Source organism: Schistocerca nitens, chromosome 1, assembly GCF_023898315.1.
Source record: "Schistocerca nitens isolate TAMUIC-IGC-003100 chromosome 1, iqSchNite1.1, whole genome shotgun sequence".
NCBI classification, from domain to species: Eukaryota; Metazoa; Arthropoda; class Insecta; order Orthoptera; family Acrididae; genus Schistocerca; species Schistocerca nitens.
This window is the reverse complement of record NC_064614.1, coordinates 894,401,990-894,421,815: the sequence shown is the minus strand read 5'-3', so window position 1 is coordinate 894,421,815 and position 19,826 is coordinate 894,401,990. Positions and strand designations below refer to the sequence as shown.

The window sequence follows — 19,826 nt, the reverse complement described above, 5'->3', positions numbered from 1 at the left end:
CTTCCACAGCGTTCTTCATAGATTCTATACAGACATCTTCTACTTTAGACCCTATTAATTTATTATAGGTCGTAAACATGGTTGGGGGATTTGGAAGATTCATGATGCCACAGAAAATTGCACCTGCAGTAGCACCCTTACCAACTGAACGCAAGGAATAAACAAATCTAATGTTGTGTTCGTAGATTTTGTTACCATTTTCTTCAGTTGCAGTTACTGCAACACTGTTCCAAAAGGTGGTCATGTATGAACACTTATCACATTTCAGTTGTATTTCACTAGCAAGTCCTACGTGCTTTATTATGGAGAGTTCCAGACCAACTTCACTACAATGAATACATCTTACAAAGTTTGAAAAAATTCCTTTGAGAACCGACATATCAAATATTTCATTCACATCCGATTCGCCCATAAAACATTCATAGCTTTCACTCACTGAACCAAGCTTCTTCTGTGAAGTATTTTCTTTCCCACTTTGACTGCTATGGGCAGGTGTACTTGAGAGGTTAGGTTCACTCACTTGGTTATCGTCTTTATTGTTTACAGTAATAACACATACCTTTGGCTTTCCAACATTTCTCCTTTTCTTAAAAGCCTTCAGAGGATTTCTAATAACTTTACTTTTACTCATTATTATACTTCAACAAAACAGAGACTCAAGAAACAGAATTAATTACGAATATTTTCGAGATAACGACAGAGTAAATAAACATGAAACAATCGACAATCACACCAGCGATATATATTGAACCATCACAGGTTAGCCACAACACATACTTTATCTCACATCACTAAAATGTACCTGATGAACACGGACGTTAATAATAACACCATTTGACAGCAGTTTAACAGCGCCACAGTGGGTCACGCCCATGTAGAACACATTTCAAAAAAAATTTAAAAATAGTTGTCGTCTTCGGAACTGAATAAATTATATATCTATTAAAAGGTAATAGTCTGCAGATTCAGAAAACGCAAAAAAGTAAAAATTGAACTTTTCATGATTTTGAGCCTTTCCGGAGCTTTTTCATCTGATATTTTACTTATAATTGTTGTGTGTAATAAATGCGACATAGACCTAAACCCGATACTCATTCCGACTCATCCGGTATTTGGAAAAGGAGGAAGAGTCTGACCGCGGACCGGAGATCGAGTACGCAGTCACTGATCGACTAGTGTCGCCTGACGCCGCACGCTGTGGCACGCGAGCAGTCCGTTCGCGCCGACAGCTCGGCGCACCACGCATTCGCCGAGGTGGCACGACCATTGAAGCTGGGAGTCGATGGCGCTGCCATGAATGGCGCAGTGGCGCGCTACCGCCAGCTACTAGCGGCCGCATTAGTAATGTAAATGCGGACGCATCCGTCGCACGCGGCACGCGCCGCCCGCCCTTTGTCTTCCCGAGAGGCAGGTGAGCGAAAAAAAAGCATAGGGAGGCGCGCAGCCGGAGCGCACGTCATGTTGCTGGTCCAGCGTCCGGTGCGGCCTGATGAATGGCGAACAGGAACGGGAGCGTTTGTGGCCTTACAAGGAAGGCGGGGCTCATTGTCTCGGCGGTAACGGGGTCCGCGCGCCATTGAGGCGGCGACGGCGGCTGCGACCGCAGCAAGAAGTGGTCGCCGGAAGAGCCCCCTATAAGGCAGCCACCCCGGAGCGTGACCATTTTTCCTTAACGACCGGGATATCTGCGAACGTCGCCCCAGGAATGTGGGCCTCAGTATGGAAGCGTCCGCCGCATTTGGTTTGTCCGCAACAGCGCTATATAATCCTCTCGGAGCGAATATGCAGCACAACTCAAACAGGCCTTGGCGACCGGGCCCTTTCGTGAGAACGCCACAAAAGGATCGATGAATTTGGGAACACCCAAACGGTCCGGGCCTTACCAACCAGAGAGGGGGGCAGTGAGGGGGGGCGGGGGTCATACCACTCATACGTGATGGAATATTAGCACAATGCAGTTAATGCGGATGAGTTGAAAAAGTAGAACTCGAATACAGCATTAGCTGTGTCCTGCTTGACACACTCACGTCGTTTAAATACCTGGGCGTAACGTCGCAAAGCGATATGAAATAGAACTTGCATTGAGGGCTCTGCTGGGAAAGCGAATGGTCGACTTCGGCTTATTGGGAGGATTCTAGTAAAGTGTGGTTCATGTATAAAGGAGACCGCACATAGGACGCTAGTGTGACCTACTCACTGATCGAGTGTTTGAGATCCGTACCAGGTCGGACTGAAGGAAGACATCGGAGCAATTCAGAAGCGGGCTGCTACATTTGTTATTGGTAGGTTCGAACAACACGCATGTGTTACGAACATGCTTCGGGAACTCGAATGGGAATCCCTGAAGTGAAGATAATATTCTTTTCGAAGAACGTTACTGAGAAACTTTTTAAAAGAGTAAACTACCATGTGACTGTGTATCATTACATTTATCTTTTGTACTATGCAGATTTCGGCTTTTATGTCACTGTCAAACACAGTGCAAAAAGTGATATCTGTTAAGACAGTCCAAAGCAGTAAACAAGGCTAACATGTATTTAAGATGTTTACCTGCTTTGCGGCTTAACAGATATGACTTAATAATGGTCTAACAACATTTAGGATTGTACTTGATAATGGCATAAAAGCCGAAATCTGGTTAGCACAAAAGATAAATATAATAATCCACGGCCAAATGGCGGTTTACTCTTTTAAAAAGTATTGAACGACTGTGGCTCAATGCCATCCAAAACCTTTTTACTATTGAGAAAATTCAGACAACCGCATTTGAAGCTGACTGCAGAACGGAACTGCCTCCAACATACATTGCGCGTAAGGACCAGAAGACAAGATACGAGAAGTTGGGACTCATGGGAAAGCTTATAGACTACCTTTTTGCCCTCGTTCTGTTTCCAAGTGGAACAGAATAGAAAATGACTAGTTCTTTGGGGTACCCTCCGCCATGTGCCGTATGGTGGATTGCGGGGTATCTATGTGGTGATATAGTACAATTATTTAGGGGTAATAGTAAGAAATGATAAAAAAAACTGGCCGATCAAGTAAAATCAGTAGCAGGGAAAGCGAATGGACGATTTGCAGGAAAGGTTCTGGGAAACGGTAATGAATTTATATGGGTAATCGCATACAAAATTCTAGCGACCAATACAAGAGTACTGTTTCAGTGTTTGGAGTCCTTATCTAGAAGACATAACAAATGACATCGAACGACGTCAGAGATGGCTCCTGCGATCGTCACAGTTCGGTATAGTCCACACAATGCTCTGAGAACTTGAAATGGGAATTCTTGGGGGAAAAACGATATAGTTATTGCGGATCCCTTGTTGGATATATTCAGAGAACTTGTATTCGCCGATGTCTGAGCGACGATCATGCTGCCACATTCCTATATTTCGCATAAGAATGGTCAGACTTAGATAATGACATTTCGGCACGTAGAAAGGCATATGGGCAGTAAGGTAGACATTTTCATCGGTCATTTCGTACTCCTGCTTACAGCGCTCCTGCACGATGCTACTTTCTGGCAGAACTAGTTCTGCAACGCTTGACTGAAAGAAATGCCGTCACAGGGAAATTACTCTCCCTCTAAGTTAGCTTTATAGGTTTCGACCACAACCCATTAAGGAGAATTAGGAAAAGAGCAGCAAATCATCTCCAGGCTGAAGTAAGTCCTCCCCCCCCCCCCCACCCACCCCTACTAGAAATCGAGCCTGTCTTAGCAGCCACAGGAGAGTGCATACTAACGGCGGCAAGTTGAGACGTTACAACCCCTGCTTTATAATGCGGTGACGACAGGTACTAAACACCACAGAGGATTTTAACTATACGGTAGAGGACACAAATAAAAAAAAATTGTCGTCGCAAAGAACAAAATACCAATGTCTAGCGCCAGTCAATATATGATACAGAAAACAGCTCGTGAAATGCAAGATTTCTTAAAAATAAATACATTGACAGCAAAAACTGTTTGTTTTCGCAGTTAACTGTGCTACGCCTATATACAGATTTTCCACGCTGCTCTCAGCTTGGCGCCCCAAGCGGCCGCTTTTGTTGCCTGGGCCTTTAATCGATCCTAGATAACGATCTTCACACTACTTTGTAGCCAATGGTTCCACCTTCCCCGTACTACCGATGACTTTATTCCCTTAAAGCTCTTACTAAGAGCCCAAGGAACGGCAACTTATGTCTGAGATAGGGAGAGGGCAGACGGCAGCGTTGGGGGGAAGAGGTGGGGCGTCGTCGTCACCGAATGATACGTCGTTTGTGTGGAAAGTTGGAAGGGGTGGGGGACGTCAAACTGTATGTCGCTTGTGTGGAAAAATGTTCTCGAGCCGACCTTGTCGATATGGATACACGTCCGGCCAACCCATCGTCTTTCCTGTCTACAGCCTGTATCACAAATCTCTCATCGCACTCCGCACCGTCTCGGCTTCAGGAGCGTTGCTCTCTATGATCGCAGATCTACCAGACCCATTCCTATCACAAAAACGCACCAGATGGGTCGGGGTATGCATGCCACCTACATAACTATTAAAGCACTGTGGTGTTCAAACCAGTCTTCATGTTGGTGACAGATTTTACCCTTTGAACACGTACACGGAACTCGCTAGCTGAAGAATTGCAACCGTAACACCGCCATCACTGACCATTGTTAACCTTCGAGACCGCTTACCCAGCAATGGACGGCGCTGTCACTTATCATAGTGAGGGTCTGGGTTCGCAATACTGTGAGCCTGTATTGTCCTGTGGGGGCACAACACGACCCGCAAGGAAGTTCTATATACCACACGCCAAAGGGGCACCCCAGTCAATCACATTCACTGCAGGTATCCCTGAACATCTTGCATCCTTATAGCGTCGTCATGTCTCACAATGTCACCAGTTCACGGTATCGCCGTACCTCACGCTGCGACGTCGTTCTCGAAGATAAACTAACTCACACACAAGGGATGTACGTTTCTCAGACGCGGAATCCGACGTCGTTTATATGAAAAGCCTTCGTGTACGGGGGAACTGTTCATAATAATGTATTCACGTCGTTACAGGCTAGTCATTAACACGGAGAAGTTTATATGACCATTAATTTGAAGTAGACTTTGCCCGAACTACAGCTTGGTGCAATATTTCAAGCTTCGTCCCGATATCGTTCTCCATTAACCGTTACATAAATCAAACGAAGCGATTACCGGCAAGCACGATAAGGTGAAACCATTGAATCTGTGATTAATGGGTGACGACACAACTGTCAGTGACGAGTCCGAGAACTCTCGGCGCTGCTGACGTCATGAGACGGGGACAAAGCGGCGGGAAAATTAGGAGGAGTCGGCGCTTGGGCAGCTCGGCCGCTCGCTAGGCAAATCAGTGCTCACGGCGGCGGCCGACCAGTATTAAGGGGAGCGCCAAACTTGGTATACGGGCAGCGGGACCGTGGGACCGAGCGCTGAGACCGCGCTGGAGACCAAACCGGGAGGCGGCAGTGGCCGTGGGAGCCTCGGGTTATCTCGCAGGACAAAAGGACTCGTCCCGTCCAAGCGGTGTCCGGGCCCGTATTAGGAAGCGGGCGGTGGCGGGTGGCGGGCAGCGCGCCGGCGGCGCCTCGCCCGCGTTGCCCACGTCGCGATGTAAACAACTACAAACAATGACTGTGCTGCAACTCACCGGCGTTTATTTATTTACTTATTTATTTATTTCTTGTTACTTCTAGAACACTCGACATTTCGACTTTTCTGTTGGAGTCTTCTCCAGGATTTTTCTTGCGTCCCCACCTAACTAAACTCAGCAACCCGGGGACACAAGACCATTTCAGAAGACGGTTCCCACGGAGGGGTCGAAACTTATTGTAGAACTTTGAAGAGGAATATGACGAGCCTAACAACTCAGATTTTAGCACCAATGACAATGGCCAAAGCAACCTGCAGGCTTGAATACACACAAATCGCCTGCTGTATTGAAACTAAAACTGGCCGTATTTTTTTCAATATTTTTTTATCCATTATTCAATGCTCTGTTTCACTTGTGGCTATTTCCTAATCAAGACCTCGCAACAAGTCATCGACTACATTATTTACACACTAAATCAACTAGCACATACGCATTGAGAACTTGTGTGGTTCGAGAAAGGTAAAAACGAGATAGATAGTCTTTGACAATACGATTACATACTTTCATTTTCTACCCGGAAGGGTAAAGTGGGCTGCCTGCTTCATTGAACAGCCTAATTCTTTATCATACAAATGCCAGGTGAGCTGGCCCTGGAGCATGGGGGAACCCAGATGAGAATATTTGTACATAGGCCTTCAGTTCCCGAATCTGCTTTTCAACCAAGGGAACGTCCTCAAACTAAATACAGCCGTTTAGAGGGTGTTCAGAAACAGCTGTAAGCGTGTTGCAGGGTAAGTTATTCTACGAAATAACTGTTACGAAAAAAATCGATATGTATGTCGCTTCCGAGTTAATTAGCATTGAAGTTAGCCAATCAGCCCTTTGGTGAGCAAATATTGTCAGTTGTTCTCATAGCGATGATGATACTATACGAGACTGCTTAGGCTTTTGCACGGTTTCGATCCTTATTACCGCCCCACGTCCACTTTTTGTATTGTTCTCTGGTTAGAGTTTAGGAAACCAAACGTACAACACGTTTGGCTACACCGTCTCCGGCGGGCCGCTTCAATTCCCGAGCACAACGGCCTTATTGGCCAACTTCAATGCAAAATAACTCGCAAACGGCGCAAAGTATCGAATTGTTTTCTTAACAATTATCTCGCATCACAACCTGCTCCGCAACACCTTTATAAGCATTTCAGACTGTTTTTGACCACCCTGTATATTTTTTTTGCAGACATAGCTGTTACTGGTCCGTCATCCTGTTCGTTTCTAATGTGATGGCTAGTATTTGGGAGACCGCCTGCTTAGCTGAGTGGCAATGTGCTTGCCCCCCATGCAGCGCGCCCGGGTTCGATTCCCGGCCGGGCTGGAGATTTTCTCCTCATCACCGGCACTCAAGTCGCCCAATGTGGCGTCGACTGAAATTAGACTTGCACTCGGCGGCCGAACTTCCCCGGATGGGGCCTCCCGGCCAACAATGCCACACGCTCATTTCATTTTTTTAGTGTTTGGGACCAGTAAGACAGTGTATCATACCGCTTGAGGGAACAGTATACCTCATTTGAAATCTTTTATAACGCTGAGAAGCGACACATCTCCCTGTTTTATCAGAATTCCTATCATTCTACCATACATTATACATCACGCGATCGCCTGTTTGGTGTTCATTATTGGTCCTAGTATTTCTCTACACCTTTTCAGTCACCTCTATCCAACCAGTATAGCACATCCATATTCAGTACACTTCAACTGCGCGTCAACATATGCGTGATAAAAATAAGTACATAAAAGTAATCTTACCCGGCAAAACCCTAGAACATTTCTAAAGCACAGAGATGGCCGTATGACCTTGAAGGGAAAAAAGTACTGACTTAATTAGCCAATCTCCATAATGATTAAAATGGTGACTCGTTGTGTCATGGGCGCCACAAAACACGGGACACATGCCGATGCCCTATGACTCCTTAAGGGCCGCTCAGAAACCGCGGAGGTTTATTCGTACAGGATAGATTGAGTGCACCATATCCCGTCTGCATCAGGGTCGGCAGGGTGGAGCGGGCGGATGTTTCATTGTCTATTTGAAAATACAGGTCTCCCCCGTGATGCTCTGCGCGAACAAAATTTAAGGTCAAATCAAGAAAGAGTTTAGCGTCTCTTCAGTAAGAAAGCAAACGGGACACACACAATTCGAGGATGTTAGAGAAGAAAATCGGTGAAAGATTGATACTGACGTTCGAATGAATTTATCAGAAGAAACCACACAACACCTAAAAGTGAATGAGCGAACTAGTATTTGAATACTGCTTCATACCAAAGCGTCACTTTGCACGGTAGCACATACGAAGTCATTCGATTTGGCCTCGCAAGCAAACCCATCTAAAAGTTGTTGCTGTATGAATGCAAGCCATGGCTGACAGACTGCATAAAACAGAGGCGAGTGTTTAATGTTACTTCAAGCACCGAATGAAAGTCTGCGCTATTTGTCACGTAAATCACGGACTTGATTTTCTTCTATTCTAGGTCGTTGTTTTTAAAAATAGTTTTTGTGACTATCTGTATGAATAACTAACTTGCAAATTCGATGGTGGATCGCACTGATGCTGCAAAGCCGTCATTAAAGTTACAGGCCATTCAGCACGATTAGTAGAATTCTCTACAGATTGACACTTTATTATTAATTATGTTTACTGAACATGAAATATTTCATTGTACATCTGTAAATGTACAAATAACAAGGTATAAAACACTATGTAGTTTCTGAAAGAGAGTACTCACCACATCGCCTGCACTGAGACGGGCTTGAAGATGTGCTGGCGACCGCAGACACTGACGCTGAAGCCCCTGAAAATTACATCACAACACTCAGTTCTGTGCGTCAAAACAATAAATAAAACACACACACACACACACACACACACAAACCACACACACACACACACACATCACTGTATCGTCCAGATTTTTACCACATATCAGTCAGAAAGACAATGGCAAATAAAACGAAGGGGCTTGTTTGTTGGTTATCCAGCTACTAACCGTGGCAGTTGTACTTCACAGCGTTAATAAAATAAGTAGATGCTTGGGAAAATTGATTGTCAGCGTGTTTCAATAGAGCCGTGACGTAAAACTGCCATAATTAATAGCAAAACTGCCATCATTAATAGCACGATAACCCAACAGCCAGCTCCATAATTTTTACCGTTAAATAAATTGATGAATGCTTCGACTTGAACCCAATTAGGCTTCTTTGGTGCATAATGACTTGTAAATGATTACACATCCGGGACTACGTGGCAGTAAAAGCAAAATAAAGAGAGATTTCAATCCAACCACGTAGCAGAATACTTTCATTCAGTAATGTCCCCCCAAAAACCACAGTATCTTAACTAATATTTTCGATTCGGGTGGCGCGATCAACAGACTATTAACATGTGAAATCTAAAATTTTCTCGTTGAACTAAATGTTCGAAGAGATTTCGTGGTTGTAGCCGGTCGTCGTAAACTTCACTCCGCGATATTTCAAATGGACACCTGCTAGTCATCTTCAGGTGAGCCATCGAAGTCTTCGATGACTGGCAGGTGTCCATTTGAAATATCGCGGAGTGAAGTTTACAATGACCGGCTGCAACCCCGACATTTCTTCGAACGGACTTTCAAGTATCAACATGTCATTTAGCTGTAATTACTGCATGAACTAATTTTCGAGACAGTAAATTCGTGAATTATATTTCTGCAGAAGTTGCGAGATATTATTTTTGGCGGAAAATAGTCCGATACGTGGGAACCAACGCGCTTTGCTGAACCGACCGTATGTCCTCCTTCCAACGCACACTGAAATAGCAAAAGGCTTTCAGACAACACGGTTAGAACAATGAAATAATTTTTCTTAGCGTACGGTGATATCGAAACAGTGCCATATTTACATTTCATGTATGTGCTGGAATGAACAGGTCTCCACAATCTGTGGTGGCATTTACATCAACAACTCGGAACGCGTGTTGAAAACTATATTTGGTTGTTTTCGTTTTGACTCAGGTCGTATAACGGCTAAGTCAAGTGTCAAATGTCTTTTCGTTAAAATGAATTAACAGCACCTTCATAATTTCTTATCTTTGGTGTTTATTGCCAATAAAAACCCATCCAAAGTTTAAGGAGGTTTATTAAGACGCCCTTTCCTCCGTTTTCAGCAGTTAAGAACTAGATGGTAAAATTGAAATGCGGCAGTATTCCTCTTTAATATGTTTATATAGATGACATAAAAAATTTGCAACTACAAAAGAAAACGGAAAGAGCATTGTATCGTAATGACTGACCAGTAATTGGAAGTATAAAACAGCTGACGCCGTTTGCCCATCGGGACGAATGAGATGGTACATTTTAAACGAAGAATTAACTACGAGAAAGCAATGAGCAGGATGTACAATGCGTTCTGAATGCTGGCCAAAAGCAAATGCGTAAACTAGTACGTCACTCAGTTACGTACTGTACTTGGGTGCCGATCTGTTACTTCGGATGAGACCTTAGCCTATCACCTCATCTGAAAAGCAAAGAAGCAATGAACGCAATATATGAAGCCAGTTCCCCGCACCAAAGAAGGCGAAATCGACTTCATTTGCCGTAAAGGGATTATTATTATAAATTCCGCAGCAAAGAAAAACACTAACTTGGCAATATTAAGCAAGTCTTGAAGACCAGCTGATTGAAAAATGTATGTTTAGAATCTGAACAGCAACTAAAAAGACCCATTTTTCATTGGGACAATCCACTTTTCCATACAGGTACTTTCGTACTGGGAAACTAGGGAACACGGAATACAAATTTTTGAGAGGTTTACCCTGTTCGCCAGATTTGGCTCGCCCAATGAAGAGATTAGGGCAGTCGTGGATTGGTATTTTACAGACGTTTCCGAATCGCATACACCAGAAAAACGTATGAGTAATTACGACGTAAAAAGGGCTGCGGTGAAAATTAATAAGTGCCTTTTAGACATAAATTAATATTGTCTTTCACTACCAGGCCGCGAACTTTTCCCACTGTACTCGTATTTAGCTGTCTGTTCGTAGAACTCTCAGGAAGCGTGAAGTAAGACATCGACTTTCTGTGCTGTCCCCCCAATCCCATTATTGTAGAAATACGTATGAAAGAAGACCATCCAGCTTTCCCTGAAAGAGGAGCCAGTCTGCGCTGTTTGTAAATTGCGACGTCGCTGTACAGCCAGCACTGCTGTATCTAGCACCTGCTGGGACCTGCAGGTAGCGAGCAGGGAAGCTGATAAGGTTGCGAGCGATATATGACTACCTGCGCCACTTCCTTATAAGGCCATCAGGTCGCCGCAGTACGGCACATCTGTAAGCGAGATAGCGCCGTTCAACAACACACCTGTACGCCAACACATTTGTCTCTTTTTAGTCATTTCTTTGAGAACTCTCGGATAATCTTTACAAGCCCCCCAGCAGCAACTGGGACAACTGAGAAAATACGTAATTCACATCGGTAACACACTCCCTCTCTCTCGCAAGGAACGCCATCTGTAGGGTTCAAGCCACCTTTTCAAATCCGGCTGAGGTGGTAGAGACTGTACAACAAATCATATAGTGATTTTCTTATCTCTAGAGACCTGAAGATGGTTCGTTTGAATCGAAACCGACCATAACAGAAAAATAAGCAAAACAGACGGATAAGAAATTAGTTGTGCGACCACTGATGTGTATTTACTAAAACAATTATCCAATAAACAATTTAAAAAAAGGTAGAAACTTTTTAAATCACGATATTCTAAAGCAGACAACAGGAACACACGTTGCCGCAAACTGAATACTCTTAAAATAATTATAACGAAAACGTGCGAGTTTTTGAAGCGTATCAGTCGTTCCCTTGCAGACTCGTCAGTTCCGTACCCGTTTTCTGATCGACAAGAGGAACCCTATTACGCAGCTGGGACAGACTGTTACATATATGTCACTATTACAGGAAAAATAGTCACCAGAAACTAACTGAGCACTAATACCGAGCGGCAAATAGTTTTATATGCTTTTAAATATCATTAGCCGGCAGTATTGAAGCAGAACGGTAAATCCTGTGAGATTTTGTAAAACAGGAATGGGGGCATAAACTTTATTCTCATGAACTGAGGAGTAAAAGTTTTGTGGTTCCTTCCAAATTATGAAGACGTTTGACGTCGAATTCTAGGCGGATCAGGTGTATATGAAATGGGAATCACATACTACATGAGGCTTTTCTTTCTACGTCCAACTCCGCGTGATATCAAAACGTCGATATTGCCTGCAATAAATGCATCCGCTTTCAGATCCTTCTACAACAGTGAATCAAAATTGATCCCACAAAAGATTTAGGTTTTTATGTTTAGGACTCAAGGACATCAAGATAAAAATTAGCATTCCAGCTGAATATACCGTCGATTCAAACACGAGGTAGTAGCTCGAAATAAATGAAGACAGAAGAAGAGTTCGGCCGTGACCTAACTGAAGGAATATCAGCATCAGCCTTGCATGATTTGGGGAAAAATCGGGAAATTCAAATCAGGACAGATGGGTAAACCTTACAATTCCCGAATGAGAATTCTACCTCTTCGACAGCGTGCTTATCAACTCGGTCCAAGGACTCCAGCTTCTAGCATATATTCAACACACTCACTTTAACATGAATGGAGTCCTCAGATGTGCTCTCTCGTTCTGCCTTGTCAGCGGGGAAATGCGATTCTTTATATCTTAACACAGAGACTCGTCAAAATGAGAGAATTGTAATTACCGGAATTGGTTGTTATTTTGGATTAAATGTGACCTTTGATTCCACTTCTCCGATTCTCAACCAAACCGTCGCCTTTCAGTCTAACGTAAACTTCGGGCTGCGTTATGCGTCTGTGCGTCACTACACTAAAATTTCGTATTAACATTCACTTGCTTCAAAACGTACAAACTAACTAATCTAGACCTCAAGCTAACTACAGATCAGTTGGGCATCCCAATCTTCATTCCAAAAAATCATACAGGCACAAAAAAATCCTGTCAGTGTTTTGTTTGCGCACATTTGACGTTACAAGCTACCATATAACTGTTAGGAGATGAAGGCAATATCCGGTATCCGTAGGTTCAATTTTTCCGGTATTTTCGCGACAGCTTAATGCCTGTACGCAAAGTGAACTCTTCGGGACATTATTGTTTGGTCTTCATTCACGTCAGCAGCGCTATTTCACCCTTATGTCTGCCGACTATCTGTACAAACCATTTCTACATGTAATCCCCCAAGAACTTGCACCAGATCGCGAATAATTGGATAGAGCTGTAAGGCACCGCAGCTTTTGCCCAACGCGGCGGTGTTGGGTTTCGTGGCTGTGGCAAGCGGGAAAAACGATAAACGGGCAAGAGGACGCCGGAAGGAGGCGTCAACAGACCAACAGGAAGAACACGAGTGTTGCAAGCTGCTCACGAAATATACACGTGTTCCGCAGTGAGATCGACTGGGTGATATAATGTACAATACCATCCCTCAGTTGGCACTGCAGTCGGCTAGCGGTGGTCTGATAATACATGAAAAAGCACTGGCTATCTTAATCTCAATGAGCCACGCACGATCTGCTCTACTGAATCAGCTGTTCCACTGAAACGTCACTGGCTAGCGTGGCGAGATATTACAAGTACAGATAAACAGCTTTAGATTCTCACTAAGATATTAACGACGCACCACTGTGCCGCTGGAGAATGACCTATCCACTGCTTTCCTGCAGGTTCTCACAGCTTAGCACTAAACTGAACACTATGTAACAAGCGATAAGGTTCTTTATCGGAAATTCGCATTTTTATTCTCCCGAAATCCTGACAGACTATGCTGACTACATAAAGAATGTTCTCCACACCACGACTGCAAAGCAAATACGAAACACGATCGCGTCCTTTTAAAAGAATCTGACAGACTGAAACGATTTCTTCGTATGATTGAGCGGTAACGGAGCTATTCTGATCAGTTATTTATACAGCACTTAACAAAGTAAGAGAACGACTGCAGAGAAACCTTCATCTTAATGGAAACAGCTAAGGAAAAACACAGCTACGTTCTCTGCACAACTGACTGATGCCCGCTACGAGGTGAAAAGTACGCGGGCACGCATATATGCAGCCAAGAAAGTTTGCTCAATAACCCATTATGTGGAGTGGAGTCTAATAAACGTTGGCTCATACTCTGCCTTTGTGAGAATCTCCTTTCATGAAAGCATACATGCGAACAAATGTCAAACGATCTCCGAGGTTGTGGAAGCACAATCTCCGTAAAAGAAAAAAAAAACAAAAGTTGCATTACCCAGTTAATGATGTGGCATCTTTAAAAAACTGTATAAGGTTGATGTTCAAAAACATCACAAAAGTGTTGAGTCTCATGCGCACGTTGTTTGGAAGCAATATTCTCATCGGCCGTGAACCGTGCAGTGAGCAGTGAGCACCAAACTCCATCATGTCTTTAACAGTGCTAGCTTTCATATTTAGCATCTGCTATAAACAAAGCTTCAAATGAAAAAACATTTTTAACCAAGCCGAACAACGAGAGGTCCAGTACCTTCCATCACAGAAAAAAGGAAATACCGGCATGGCCGCAATCACTTCATCCACAGATTTCGCCACAAGCACTAGAAAGGGCCGTATATGGCACTCACTAGTTTAAACACTTCCATCGAAAAGCCAAAACTTACCTTATTCTTCTCTTTATTTTTGTTCGCGTTTACCCCCTCTAGTAGGGCCTCCAACGTAGTCAAGTTTTGGCAATTTTATCATTATTAAACTTTGCAACTGAATGTCCTTCCTGTCGCCGCAGTAGTCAGTTTTTCACTTTTATGCATAGTATACCAACGTTGATTGGCTGAGAGCTCAGGACGCCCAGTTTTCACCTGCCTGTGACTGAGATATATTTTGTCGGTTCATTTTACACAATTTTACATAGATGGAAGAATCGTGCTGTAAGTCGTATCTGCGGCGATGACTGAGAACACACACACACACACACACACACACACACACACACACCTGTAATGAAGCTGGCTTCATGTCTCTAACATTTCCGATAAATGAACACAGATGCAGAAAGTGGGCAGTTAATTTTAACCCAGGAGACGGGAATCGTTAAGGCTGTTTGTGGAAACTGACAAGTTCTTCTTTTCTGTGTCAATTATGCATTTTATGCTGTGTTATGGACACTTCATTTTTTTTCCAGCCAACGTTTATTTCGCCTCTGATACTGATTCGTCGATATGAAATCATGTCTTCTGAGATAGGTCAGTACTAATACACCCAATCTGCGGGCCACGCATTTTTATTTACTGTCCAATTTTTCTAGTTGCTGTTGATATTCACGGGAGAAATTCCTAGTAATGGAAAATGAAGGACAAGGAAACTACAGCAGCTGATAATTGGTATCTTGCTAGTGTGTGTATAAAGTGGGCAATCTTACTACTACCTTGTCAGTGTAGAAAGTATAGGCATTCCGTTCTCAAAAAAATTGGCTACTGTGAAATGATTTTATCCATTTTTTATGTTTTTTGCTCTTCTAAATGTCAGCTGTAGGAATAGTTTTACGGATTTATTCAATAAAATATAAATTTATTATGTCCATGATGATTTACTGAAAAAATACTGTGCAAGTATGAAAAAAAGATGGTCAGAGCTTACAGGCTAATAACTTCAACGATGAATATCCCAACAGTAAAAAGTGAAATAGCTATAGAACATTTTCAATAAAAGAGAATAAACTTCATCTGGCCAATTCCTATTATTTCCAACCCTTCAATAAAAAAACCATAAGAAATGGCTAATGTTTCCCAGTAAAAAGTGAATCGCTTCAGAACATATGCAATACCACTTTAAAAATCATTTTGTTTGTAACGGGAAACAAGCCGACGCTTGCCGCCGACACTGGGCATCACATTTAAGACGTGGTGAGCTGTATTTTGTCTAGGTTGACTCGAGCTACACAATGCGAAAGCAAAAATTACAAATATTTGCGAAACACCAGAGGAAATGCGCCTGACGACTCACAGCTGACATAGAAGGTGAATCAGACCAACTTTCAGAGGTTGTTGACGGATACGTTGTGAGTATTGTGGCACTGTAACGAGTGACGCTGTAATGAGTGACTCATTGCGAGAAAATGCCCCTCGACTGCCAGCGTCTCCGATGGCGCCTCCTTCCAACTGGGGGCCCCCTCCACACGGGGGCGCACCCACCTTAGGTGATTGTTCACACATCAGGTCACACCTCCTGAACGCCTGACAGAGGGACCAGTCGGCAATTTGGGACGGTTGCAGCTCAGACACTCACCCCTCCCTGGGCCTGGCCTGTACCACGGGGTACGTGCGAACCGTTCCTGTCGACCCGGGGCTGGGAATTACGCGTTACCCAGTCATCTGTTAAGCGTCAGATGCGCGGGCCGGCCTTCAGGAGCGCACAGAGAGGAAGAAGAAAAATGGAGGATCTTCAAACGACGAAGTGGGGGAATGAGAAAAGGGAAACAAAGAAAGGAAAAGGGGAAGAAAAACAGTGGTGATACTGTTCTTGTCAGCGACAATGTGGAACGGCTCAATAACACCCAGACACAGACACTTTCCCGAAGGGAGCGGTAAAAGAATAGCAAGAGGATAGACATGCAGCACGGAAGGGAAAATATGCTGCAAAGCCAAGCACAAACCCACCAAAGACTGGCCAGCCCCCTGGGGGGAACAATCCTCCACATTACTGCTTGGAAAACCTCCTTTCATTTATCCACTATTTTTCGTATCACACCATCGTTTTTTTTTTTATTCATTTACTTCTCTCAAATACTCAAAACCATGTGAAACTAGTACAAAATTATGGTGAAAATATTCCGAAAACACCGTGCCATCTGATAAAAGTACTGACTCACTGCAGTCGTTAAGAAAACTGAAACCAGAAATTGCTTTTCATTCATCTTGCTTCTAATGCGATTCCTCTTAATGGCAACAGGTAACGACAAAATAAATAAGTTGATCTCCACACTATATCCCATACAATCTTTTCATTGCGGTAGTAATGTAGCATTATTATTATTATTATTATTATTATTACTACTGAGCATACATTTACAGTTGTTTGTAGTCATTATTTATTAGATAGAAAACGGAGAGTTTGGTTTTTATGGCATGTAGCTCATTGTTCCTGTCTGATCGGCTGGGTTACTTGGTAACTTGATTGCAAAGAGGATTTTATCCACAGAAACATTGCTCTTGACGAATTCATCATCTGATTGCCAGGTAAGCATTCTGATAAACAGTGTCATCGACCTTTTACAAAGCCAAGAACACCATGCAAATTATGTGGTAAAAATCTGTTCAGTATCTTTTGAAGCCTTAAATAACCTTTAACTGTTCATTTCATCGTATGCCTATAACTTATATTACATACACACGAACTCATAAAATCCATTATTTTCTGTATAAAGAATTATTTCAATTTTGCTAGATTACAGTTAGCCAACTGGAGTCACCGTAAGATGCAGTTAACTATATGTGGCGTTGAGAGCGAAGACTACGGCGAATGTCCAAAGGTTGCAAGAGGCCTTATATTTTTCTTACGAGTTTTCTTCTACAAGGTCCCACGGTACCCCCGACCGCCGTGTCACCCTCAGCCGATGGCCGTCATGAGATGTGATACCGTTGGGCCTTGTGAGATCTGTTCTGACGGAGTTTAGTTTCTCCTATGAGAGAGATGAAATACGTGAAAACAAAACTGTAATTACGTTTTACAATACACGGACGAAGAAAAAACCTACCTTGTACAGAAATTAGAAAAAATAAATGTTTTTTTAATAAAAATTATTTAAACAGGGGAAAACCAAATTTGACGAGAAAAATATTCTTTTTTTTGTTATTCGGCACTTTCAAAGAAACCAAGACACAAAGGCGCTATTTACTGCGTCCTCCATATTGTTTGATGTGTTTTTAGGAAATGTTCGCACGACAATTTTCTTGTTCTTTTACATCTAAGGAGTGTGGAGAATTTTCCATGCGATCTTTGTAACGATAATTAACTGTGAATTTTGCCTTGTCAATAATGAGCTCCGTTATGTTTGTTTGGTCCTTTATTCTGTTACTATTAGGTTGGTACATACGTTCGTACAGTTTTTCTTTGCACACTGGTGTTCCGGTTGCTATGGGTTTATTTATCGATCGCCATTTTTTATTTGCAGTTCACTGTTGCTATTTGAGTTTACACATTGTCATTTTGTCATTTGGAGATAGTGTAACTGTGGACGCTAGAAAATGGAGTGCCAAGTGGAGATGGTTCAAATGGCTCTGAGCACTATGGGACCTAACACCTGTGGTCATCAGTGCCCTAGATCTTAGAACTACTTAAACCTAACTAACCTAAGGATATCACACACATCCATGCCCGAGGCAGGATTCGAATCTGCGACCGTAGCAGTCGCGCGGTTGCGGACTGAAGCGCCATGGAGAAATCAGAACACTTCCTACATATTCTTCTGTTCGAAGTTAATAGAGGAGTGACAGCAGCATAGACAACCAGAAACATTTGAGCCATGTATGTGGTAATGCCACTGGACAGAGCACAGTAAGAAAATGTTTTTCTCGTTTTAAGGAAGGTTGTTTTGACATCAGTAACTATTCGCGTTCAGGAAGACATTCCGGGTCTGATGTAGATCGATTAAACGTATTAATCCTGAATGATCCACGCCAGTGCACTTGACAAGTGGCTAATGTGATGAACCGTTGTAATTCCATCACCTTACGTCATTTTCATGCACCGGGGAACGTTCAAAAACTCGGGAGCATGGATGGGTACCACATGCTCTAAGCGAAAATCACAGAAATCAGCAGGTGGCCATATGAGCATTATGAGCATCTCTGCTTGCTTGCCATCAATTGGCTCGTGATCAACACAGACCATTCCTATCCCGCACGGTTGGTTATTGGTGACGAGAAATGGTGTCTTTGTGCTGGCATAAGGAAAGACAGGAATGTTTTGTGCCCAAACGAAGGAGCAACTCCCAGTACATAGATCTGCGCGCATCAACAAAAGATTATGTTATGCATCTGTTGGAATAGCGACGGTGTGGTGTTCTAGGAATAGCTTCCCTGTCCGCCCCAGTTAGCTGAGTGGTCACCGCAGCGGAATGGCACACCAAGGGGTCCGGGTTCGATTCACGGCTGGGGAAGGAGATTTTCTCCGTTCAGGGACTGGGCGTTGTGTTGTCCCCCTCATCATTTCATCCCATCTCCGACGGGCAAGTCGCCCAATATGGCGTCGAATGCAATAAGTACTTGCCCCCGGCGGCCGAACTTCCCCGAATGGGAGACTCCCGGCCCACAATGCCGTACGCTCATATATATATATATATATATATATCCCGTGTGGAGTTTGCTGGTCTCCCATCGGGCGCCTCCCCAGGTGGCGGATAGGGGAATGCTCGCCAGATATGGTGGGTACCGGGGAAATAAAATACCCGGGGTGGACCAAAACTAGCAACTGCTGCCTTGTAGTATGATATTGGCTTATCAAAGGCTAAAGGAAGAAAACCTTGAGTAAAAATTACCTGGCCCTCCAGGTTGGGGGTTGTGCAGTGGGCCAGCTCCTCACTCACATAAAAACATAAAAATGCTAAAAAACCTAATAATATGCCTCGGAAAAATTGGAACTTTGGACGACGAACTGGCAATGAGAAACGGAAAATTATGTTTGGATGCTGGAATGTGCAAGGTATTTCCACTAAAATACATTTACTCCCCGCAGAACTTGACATGTTCAACATGGATGTTGTCGTACTCTCTGAAACAAAGAAGAAAGGCCAAGGAGAAGAAGAACTGGATAATTATGTACATATCTGGAGTGGGGTATCAAAAGCAGTAAGAGCCAAAGCAGGAGTCTCCATTATGATAAAAAAATCATGGAAAGAAAGAATCACAAATTGGACATTCATCAATCAACGTATAATAACTGTTGAAATGACATTATTTGCTAGGGAAGTTGTGATTATTGGCGTATATGCACCCACGAACGACACAAAAGATAAGGAGAAAGATACATTTTGGGACACCCTCAGGGAGACTATTGAAAAAATCCCAAGAAGAAAGGAACTGATTATCATGGGAGATCTGAATGGAAGGGTAGGAATTAGAGAATCTTGTAGAATAGTAGGAAAACATGGAGAGGACGAATATAATGACAATGGAGAACGATTGATTGCAATTT

The 19,826-nt window shown here is 43.3% G+C and overlaps 1 protein-coding gene across 2 annotated transcripts in view; it reads right to left on the bottom strand.

Annotated features, from left to right (window-relative positions):
• Positions 1–19,826, bottom strand: part of LOC126192086 (mucin-5AC) — a 623,139-nt gene that overhangs the window by 69,820 nt on the left and 533,493 nt on the right. For both annotated transcript variants that reach the window (XM_049932578.1, XM_049932577.1), the window contains exon 5: positions 8,377–8,442. In XM_049932578.1, coding sequence (XP_049788535.1) covers positions 8,377–8,442 — 66 coding nt within the window. The remainder of the gene's footprint in view (positions 1–8,376; positions 8,443–19,826) is intronic.